This window comes from Pan paniscus, chromosome 21 (genome assembly GCF_029289425.2).
Source record: "Pan paniscus chromosome 21, NHGRI_mPanPan1-v2.0_pri, whole genome shotgun sequence".
In the NCBI taxonomy this organism is placed as follows: Eukaryota; Metazoa; Chordata; class Mammalia; order Primates; family Hominidae; genus Pan; species Pan paniscus.
In genome coordinates this window covers 51,374,288-51,384,062 of record NC_073270.2, presented here as the reverse complement: position 1 = coordinate 51,384,062, position 9,775 = coordinate 51,374,288, and the positions used below count along the sequence as shown (strand labels likewise).

The 9,775-nt window shown below is 39.0% G+C and overlaps 1 protein-coding gene across 1 annotated transcript; it reads left to right on the top strand.

Annotated features, from left to right (window-relative positions):
* Positions 1 to 3,616: 3,616 nt before the first annotated feature.
* On the top strand, positions 3,617 to 4,868 carry LOC100994687 (small ribosomal subunit protein uS5-like). Its single transcript, XM_034947357.3, has one exon. It carries the CDS (start codon positions 3,632 to 3,634, stop codon positions 4,511 to 4,513), a length of 882 nt encoding a protein of 293 aa, XP_034803248.2. The 5' UTR covers positions 3,617 to 3,631; the 3' UTR covers positions 4,514 to 4,868.
* The last annotated feature ends 4,907 nt before the right edge of the window (positions 4,869 to 9,775 follow it).

The window sequence follows — 9,775 nt, the reverse complement described above, 5'->3', positions numbered from 1 at the left end:
TACCAAAGGAATGGAGATATATGAACTGCCTGACAGACAATTCAAAATAATTGTTTTAAGGAAACTCAGTGAACTTCAAGAAAATACAGAGAAACAATTCAATCAAATCAGGCAAACAATAAAATGACCAAAATGATAAATTTAATGAGAGATTGAAATTATAGAACATATCAAACAGAAATCAAATATCAATCAAACTGGAGCTAAAAAATACAATGAAATGAAAAATGGAATAGATAAGAAATTGAGCAGAAGAAAGCATTTGTGAACTTAAAGATAGGTTATTTGAAAATATACAGTCAGAGAAGAAAAAGAGAATGAGAAGGAATAAAGAAAACTTATAAGATTGCTGGGTGTAGTGGCTCATACCTGTAATCCCAGCATTTTGGGAGGCTGAGGTGGGAGTATCACTTGAGCCCAGGAGTTTGAGACTAGCCTGGGCAACAAAGTGAGACCCCTGCCCTCTACAAAAAAAATTAGCTGGGCATGGTGGCATGCATCTGTAGTCCCAGCTCCAGCTGCTTGGGGGGCTGAGGTGGGAGTGTCACTTGAGCCTGGGAGGTCAAGGCTGCAGTGAGCCATGATTGTGCCACTGCACTCCAGCCTGGGTGACAGAACTCAGGCCCTGTCTCAAAAACAAGCAAGCCCCAAGCAAGCAAACAAACAAAACTCAACAACAACAAAAAAGAAAGCTTACAGGGTTTATGGGACAGCATCAAAAGATCAAATACCAAGTTATGGGAGTTCATGAAGGAGAAGAGAAAGACAAAGGGGTAGAAAAGTTATTTAAAGTAATATTAGCAGAAAAATTTCCAAATTGGGAGACAAATATAAATATCCAGGTACAGGAAGGTCAAAATTGTCCAATGAAATTCAATCTAAACAAGACTACACCAGGACATTTGATAACCAAACTGTCAAAAATTAAGGACAAAGAGAGGATCCTGAAAGCAGCAAGAGAAAATAAAAAAATCTCATATAATAAAGTTCCAATAAGGTTAGTAGCAGATTTCTTGGCAGATACCTTACATGCCAGGAGCGAGTGGGATGATATATTATATTTAAAATGCTGGAGGAAAAAAACCTGTCAAGCCCAAATACTATACCCTGCAAAGCTATCCTTCAGAAATGAAGGAGAGATAAAGACATTCCCAGACAAACAAAAGCTGAGGGAGTTCACCATCACCAGGCTGATTTTACAAGAAATACTAAAGGGAATATTCAAGCTTAAAGTAAAATATACTAATTAGCAACATAAAACATATAAAACTTAACGGTCAAAGTAAGCACACAGTCAAATTCAGAATACTCTAATACTGAATGGTGGTGTGCAAATCACATATATCTTTAGTACGAAGGTTGAAAGACAAAGGTATTATTAAAATTAATAGCCACAATAATTTTTCAGGGACACACAATATAAAAAGATGTAAACTGTGATATCAAAAATTTAAAATGCAGGACATGGTGGTAGTAGAGAAAAAGTGTACCGTATTTTTTTTGTTGTTGTTGAGACAGAGTCTTGCTCTATTGCCCAGGCTGGAGTGCAGTGGAATGATCTCGGCTCACTGCCACCTCTGCCTTCTGGGTTCCAGTGATTCTTGTGTGCCTCAACCTCCTGAGTAGCTGGGATTACAGGCATGTGCAACTACGCCCAACTAACTTTTTGTATTTTTAGCAGAGATGAGATTTTCTATGTTGGCCAGGCTGGCCTCAAGTGATCCACCTGCCTTGGCCTCCAAAGTGCTGGGATTAAAGGCATGAGCCACTGCACCCATCACCCACCACCGCTCCGCCCAAAAAAGCTTATAGTTTTTTATGTTATCGAAGTTAAATTGTTATCAGCTTAAAATAGTTTATTATAACTCTAAGATGTTTTTTGAAAGCCTCATGGTAAACACAAAGTGAAAACCAATAGCACACATACATAAGATTAAAAGAACAGATTCAAATCACACCACAGAAAACCATCAAACCACAATGGAAGCCAGTAAGACAGGAAGAATAAAGGATCTGCGAAATAACCAGAAAACAACTAACAAAATGGCAGTAGTAAGCCCTTCCTTCTCAACAATTGCTTTGAATGTAATAGATTAAATTCTCCAATCAAAAGGCATAGAGTGACTGAATAGATAAAAAACAAGGCCCATTTATATGCTGCCTGAAAAAGACTCACTTCACCTTTAAGGACACACATAGACTGAAGGTAAAGAGGTGGAAAAAGGTAGAGAAACCAAAAGAACTCAAGGGTAGCTATGTTTATATTGACAAAATAGACCTTAAGTCAAAAACTGTAATACAGGACAAAGAAAATGATTGTACAATGATAAAGAGGTCAATTCATCAAGAAAATATAATGATGATAAATATGTATTCATCCAATATTGAAGCATCTAAATATAAAGGAAATATTAAAAGATCTGAAGGGAGAGTTACACTATAATGTATAATAATAGGGGACTCTAATACCCCACTTTCAGCAATGAGCAGATCATGTAGACAGAAAATCAACAAGAAAACAACACACTTGAACTAGATTTTAGACCAAATGAGCTAACAAACACATACAGAACATTCCATCCAACAGCAGCTGAATATATTTTCTTCTCAAGTGCACGTGGAACATTTTCCAGGATAGATAATATATTTGACCATAAAATAAGTTTCAACAAATTTACAAAGACTGAAGTCATATGAACTATATTTTCTGACCACAATGGTATAAAACTAGAAATCAATAAGAGGAGGAATTTCTGAAAATTCACAAACACATGGAAATTGAACAACATGCTCCGAATAACCAGTGGGTCAATGAAGAAATTAAAAGGGAAATTTAAAAATATCTTGAGACAAACAAAACTGTAAACACAGCATACTAAAACTTAGGAGATGCAGCAAAAGCAACTCTAAGAGGAAAGTTTAGATAAGCAATAAATATCCACATCAAAAAAGAAGAAATATCTGAAATAATCTAATGTTATACCTCAAGGAAGTAGAAAAACAAGAACAAACAAGTCCAAATTTAGCAGAAGGAAAAAAATAATAAAGACCAGAGCAAAAATAGATGTAATAGATAAATAAAATAGAAAAATAATAGAAAAGATCAGTGAAACTAAGAGTCAGGTGTTTGAAAAGCTAAATAAAATTGACAAAACTTTAGGTAGACTATGAAAAATAAAGGGAAAAGACTAAAATAAATGAAATCACAGAGAAAAAAGACATAACTGATACCAGATAAACAACAATGTACTGTAAGAGACTACTATAAACAATTACATACCAAAAAATTATACAAGCAAGAAGAAATGGATAAATTCCTAGACACATAAACCTATCAAAACTGAATCATGAAGAAACTGGAAATCTGAAAGGACCAATAAAAAGTAAGGAGATTGAATCAATAATAAAAGCCTCCTATCAAAAAAAAGAGCCCAGGATTTGATGACTTTACTGCTGAATTCTACCAAACATTTATAAAGAATTAATATTGATCCTTCCAAAATCTTCCAAAAAATGGAAGAAGAGGAAATACATCCAAACTCATTTTACAAGGTGAGCATTACCTCTATACTAAATCCAGACAAAGACACTACAGATAAAGAAAATTACTTCTTTTCCGAGAAAACACCAAATGGCGGATGACGCCGGTGCGGCGGGGGGACCCGGAGGCCCTGGTGGCCCTGGGATGGGGAACCGCGGTGGCTTCCGCGGAGGTTTCGGCAGTGGCATCCGGGGCCGGGGTCGCGGCCGTGGACGGGGCCGGGGCCAAGGCCGCGGAGCTCGCGAAGGCAAGGCCGAGGATAAGGAGTGGATGCCTGTCACCAAGTTGGGCCGCTCGGTCAAGGACATGAAGATCAAGTCCCTGGAGGAGATATATCTCTTCTCCCTGCCCATTAAGGAATCAGAGATCATTGACTTTTTCCTGGGGGCCTCTCTCAAGGATGAGGTTTTGAAGATTATGCCAGTGCAGAAGCAGACCCGTGCCGGCCAGCGCACCAGGTTCAAGGTGTTTGTTGCTATCGGGGACTACAATGGCCACGTCGGTCTGGGTGTTAAGTGCTCCAAGGAGGTGGCCACCGCCATCCGTGGGGCCATCATCCTGGCCAAGCTCTCCATTGTCCCCGTGTGCAGAGGCTACTGGGGCAACAAGATCGGCAAGCCCCACATCGTCCCTTGCAAGGTGACAGGCCGCTGCGGCTCTGTGCTGGTGCGCCTCATCCCTGCACCCAGGGGCACTGGCATCGTCTCCGCACCTGTGCCTAAGAAGCTGCTCATGATGGCTGGTATCAATGACTGCTACACCTCAGCCCGGGGCTGCACTGCCACCCTGGGCAACTTCGCCAAGGCCACCTTTGATGCCATTTCTAAGACCTACAGCTACCTGACCCCCGACCTCTGGAAGGAGACTGTATTTACCAGGTCCCCCTATGAGGAATTCACTGACCACCTCGTCAAGACCCACACCAGAGTCTCCGTGCAGTGGACTCAGGCTCCAGCTGTGGCTACAACATAGGGTTTTTATACAAGAAAAATAAAGTGAATTAAGCGTGAGAAAAAAAAAAAAAGAAAGAAAATTATAGGCCAATACCCATAGTGAATATATATGGTTTGAATATTTGTTCCAACCAATTCTCATGTTGAATTGTTATCCCCAGTGTTGGAGGTGGGGCCTGCTGGGAAGTGTTTGGGTCATGGGGGCAGACCCCTCATGGCTTGGTGCTGTCCTCATGATGATGAGTTCTCATGAGATCTGGTTGTTTAAAAGTGTGTGGCACCTCCCTGCCCCCTCTCTCTCTTGCTCGCACTCTGGCCATGTGAGGTGCCTGCTCCTGCTTTGCCTTCTGCCATGAGTAAAAGCTCCCTGAGGCCTCCCCAGAATCCAAACACATTCTGGCACTATGCTTGCACAGCCTGCAGAACCGTGAGCCAAGTAAGCCTCTTTTCTTTATAAATTACCCAATCTTGAGTATTCCTTTTTGCAACGCAAGAACAGCCTAATAGAACATATATAAGAATCTTTAACGAAGTACTAGCCAACTAATTCAATAACACATGAAATATATTATGTACCAAAATCAAGTGGGATTTATCTCTAGGATCCAACGATAATACAACATATACAAATCTAGAAATGTGATACACCACATTAATATAACAAAGGACAAAAACCATATGATCATCTCCTCAGATGCAGAAAAAACATTTGACAAAATTCAACACGCTGTCATGATAAGAACTTTCAACAAATTAGGTAAAGGAGGAACGTACCTCAATTCAATGAAGGCCATATATGAAAAGCCTACAGCTTATATCAGGCTTAATGGTGTAAAGTTGAAAACTTTTCCTCTAATGTCAGGAATAAGGCAAGGATGCCCACTCTTTCTTGTCACTTCTATTCAACATAGTACTGAAAGTGCTAGCTGGAGCAATTAGGCAGAGAATACAAGAGCTGGGCGCGGTGGCTCACGCCTGTAATCCTAGTACTTTGGGAGGCTGAGGCGGGCGGATCACAAGGTCAGGAGATCGAGACCACGGTGAAACCCCGTCTCTACTAAAAATACAAAAAAAAATTAGCCGGGTGCGGTGGCGGGTGCCTGTAGTCCCAGCTACTCGGGAGGCTGAGGCAGGAGAATGGTGTGAATCCAGGAGGCGAAGCTTGCAGTGAGCCGAGATCGTGCCATTGCACTCCAGCCTGGGTGACAGAGCGAGACTCCATCTCAAAAAATAAAAATAAAAAAAATAAAAAAAAATAAAAAGCATTCAGACTGAAAAGAAAGAGGTTAATTTGTCCTTGTTTGCAGATGACATGCTCTGATATGCAGAAAACCCTAAAACAACTGTTTAGAAATAATGGACAAATTTGATAAAGTTGCAGGGCATAAAATCAACATACAAAAAATCAGTAGCATTTCTATACAGTAAAAATGAACTATCAAAAAGGAAAAAATGAACTATCAAAAAGGAAGTCTAGGAAACAATCCCATTTACAATAGCTACCCAAAAAAAGATACTTAGAAATAAATTTAAACAAGGAGGTTAAAAACTTGTACACTGGAAACTGAAACATTGATGAAAGAAATTGAAGACACAAATAAGTGGAGATATTGTTTTCACAGATTGGAAGAATTAATAATATTGTTAAAATGTCCATACTACCCAAAGTGATCTACAGATGCAATGCAATCATATCAAAATTCCAATGACATTTTTCACAGAAATAGAAAAAAAACCTTAAAATTTATATGGAATCACAAAGATCCCAAATTGCTAGAACTATCTTGGGCAAAAACAAGAAAGCTGAACATATCACACTACCTGGTTTTAAAGAATATTACAAAGTTATAAAAATCAAAACAGTATAATGCTGGCATTTAAAGCAGAAACATAGATCAAAGGAATATGACAGAGAACCTAGAAACAAACAGAATCATTTATGGTCAACTGATTTTGACAAAGATACCAATAAAACTCAACTGGCAAAGAACAGCCTCTTCAATAAAAGTTCTTGGCAAAACTGGATGCTCGCATGCAGAAGAATGAAATTGGACCCTAATTTCACATCATATACAAAAATCAATTCTAAATGGATTAAATAATTAAATGTAAAACCTAAAACTGTAAAAGTACTAGAAGAAAACATAGAAGGAAAGCTCCATTACATTGGTCTAGGCAATGAGAACCAAAAATAGACAAGTGGGATAATATCAAACCACAGAGAAAACAACTAACAGAGTTAAGAGACAACCTATGGAATGGGAGAAAATACTTAGAAACCATGCATCTGATAAGGGCTAATATCCAAAATATGTAAGGAACTCAAACAACTCACCAGCAAGCAAACAACCTGATTAAAAAATTGGCAAAGGACCAAAAGAAGACATATGCATAGCCAATAGGTAGATGAAAAAAAAATGCTCAACATCACTAATCATCAGAGAAATGCAAATTAAAACCATGATGAGTTATCACCTCACACCTACCTGTTGGAATGGTTATTATCAATTAGACAGACTATCCTAGGGGCTGGCAAGGATGTGAAGAAAAGGGAATTCTTGCCCACTGTTGGTGTGAATGCAAATTAGTATACCCATATGGAGAATAGTATGGAAGTTCCTAAAAAAAACAAAAATAGAATTACCATATTATCCAGCAATTAGACTACTGGGTATATATCTAAAGAACATAAAATCAGTATGCCAAAGAGATATCTGCACTCCATGTTCATTGCAGTGTTATTCATAACAGCCAAGATGTGGAAGCATCAACATATATAAATAATAAAATATTACTCAGCTTTTAAAAAGAAGGAAATCCTGTCATTTGCAACAACATGACGAACCTAGAGAGCATTATGTTAAGTAAAATAAGCAGGCACAGAAAGATAAATATCACATAATCTCACTTTAATATGAAATCTAAAGAAATTCAATTCACAGGAACAAGGTAGAATGGTGTCTACCGGGGTCTGAGGGCTGGACGCTGGGGAGATGTTGGAGATACAATATTTCAGTTAGATAGGAGAAGTGAGCTAAGAGATTTGCTGTACAACATGGGGACTACAGTTAATGTATTGTATTCCTGAAGATTACTAAGAGAGTGGATTTTGAGTGTTCTCACCATAAAAAATAAGTGAGGTAATGCATATATTAGTTAGATTTAGTCATTCCACAATATCATTCCACAATGTATCCAGGTTTCAAAACATCATATTGTACATGATAAATATATATAATTTTTTGTCAATTAAAACATAAATTAATTTAAAAACTATAATCCAAGAAGACTTTAAATAATAGAATACTTGAATCAACATGGCAAGGTGTCACCATGTACTAGCCACAATGATCCAGAATAGCCTCAGAAATCTGAAGTTTAGTGCCCTTTCACTCAGATACTTACTGCTACATTTTACCCTCTGTCACTAAAAATTTTCAGGAAGTGAACTCTTCCCAAGTTAAGACACTGGACACATTAACTGATGGGTATAATCCTAAAGAATGTATATTTAATGGGAGAGTTATAAGAGACTTCCTCTGGATAGAAGACTATCTTTGAATGCTTCATGTCATAGTTATTTCAACTATATTTTTGGCTAATGGACTTTTCTTGGTGATAGATATTGCACTTAGCACCTAAACCCAACCCTTGCATTTCAGATAACCTTCTGTACTGCATGATTTAGGCATCCTAGGTTTGTTAGGATGAACTAGAGGTTGGGTGGGGCACATATTGCTGATGACAGCATCAGTTACGGACTCACTATGAGCATCAGCTGTGGCCAAAGTATGGAAATGATGCAGGAGCTGGCCAATACCGTGACATCGGAGGTGGGGAGTATTCTTTTAGGGTCCTCCCATCTGCATTCGCCATCTTGAAGGAGCATGTCTGGAGCATAGGAAGAGAACAAATAATGCAAAAGCAGTGGGAATCATAAGACTATGCATGTGGTCACCAACAGGCCAGACCCTCATCTGTGATTCTCTGATGACTAGGACTTAACATTTTGGAGATCCAGATTTTGGCAGAATAGGCATTTGATTCCTCCTACATCTCCATGAAGTTCAAAGTCTTCCAGGATTCCTCACCACCCTACTGTAAATAATATGGAGGTATACAGATGCTTCCATATAAGACAGAGCACACAGTCATAACCAAATAGGCACCCTTTCCAGCTGCAATATTCTAGGTGTAGCCTCTGAGTTCCCTGGGGCAGGGTAGGCTGTCCAGAGAGCTCTCTGGAACATAGGTCAGGACACCAGTGATTGGAGCAACTGCTTCTAGTAAAATTCATAGTTCATGGCACTTGCACCAGTGACAGGAAATAGAGCAGTTTGGAACCCATAGTGTGTTTACATGGCAAAGTGTTCTGGATTTGGACATGGAAGTTTACTCTCCATGTGGCCACTGGCAGGTAACTTTGCTTCTCATTGTTTTTCTGTTTGTTTATTTTGAGATGGAGTCTCCCTCTGTCACCCAGGCTGGAGTGCAGTGGTGCAATCTCGGCTCACTGCAACCTCTGCCTCCCAGGTTCAAGCGATTCTCCTGCCTCAGCCTCCTGAGTAGCTGGGACTACAGGTGTGCGCCACCACGCCTGGCTAATTTTTGTATTTTTAGTAGAGATGAGGTTTCACCACATTGGCCAGGCTGGTCTCAAACTCCTGACCTCAGGTGATCCACCTACCTCGGCCTCCCAAAATGCTGGAATTACAGGCATGAGCCACTGTGCCTGGCTAACTTTGCCTCTCTTAATGCAGATATACATTGGAGATCAAGTTTGGATCCAACTGCCACAATAAAGAGAATCACACATATTTTTGGTTTCCTGCTGCATATAAAAGTTATGTTTACACTACACCATAATCTATTAAGTGTGCAATAGTATTATATGTTAAAAACAGTGTATATAATTAAAAGTATTTTACTGCTAAAAATGCTAGTGATCATCTGACCTTCAGTGAGTCATAATTGTTTTGCTGGTAGAGAGTCTTGCCTCAATGTTGATGGCTGCTGACTGACCAGGGTGGTGGTTACTAAAGTGGCTATGGAAATTTCTTAAAATAAGACAACAATAAAGTTTGCTGCATCAGTTGACTATTTCTTTCATGAAAGATTTCTCTGTAGCATGTGATGTTGTTTGAATTTCTTTCCACGGAAGAATTTCTTTCAAAATTGGAGTCAATCTTCTCAAATCCCGCTACTGCTTTATCATAAGTTTATGTAACATTTTAAATCCTTTGTTGTCATTTCAACAGTCTAATGATACAACTTTCATGGA

Bases quoted from the DNA above. Each gene is read 5' to 3' on its own strand.
- LOC100994687 (XM_034947357.3), top strand. From the start codon at position 3,632: ATGGCGGATGACGCCGGTGCGGCGGGGGGACCCGGAGGCCCTGGTGGC.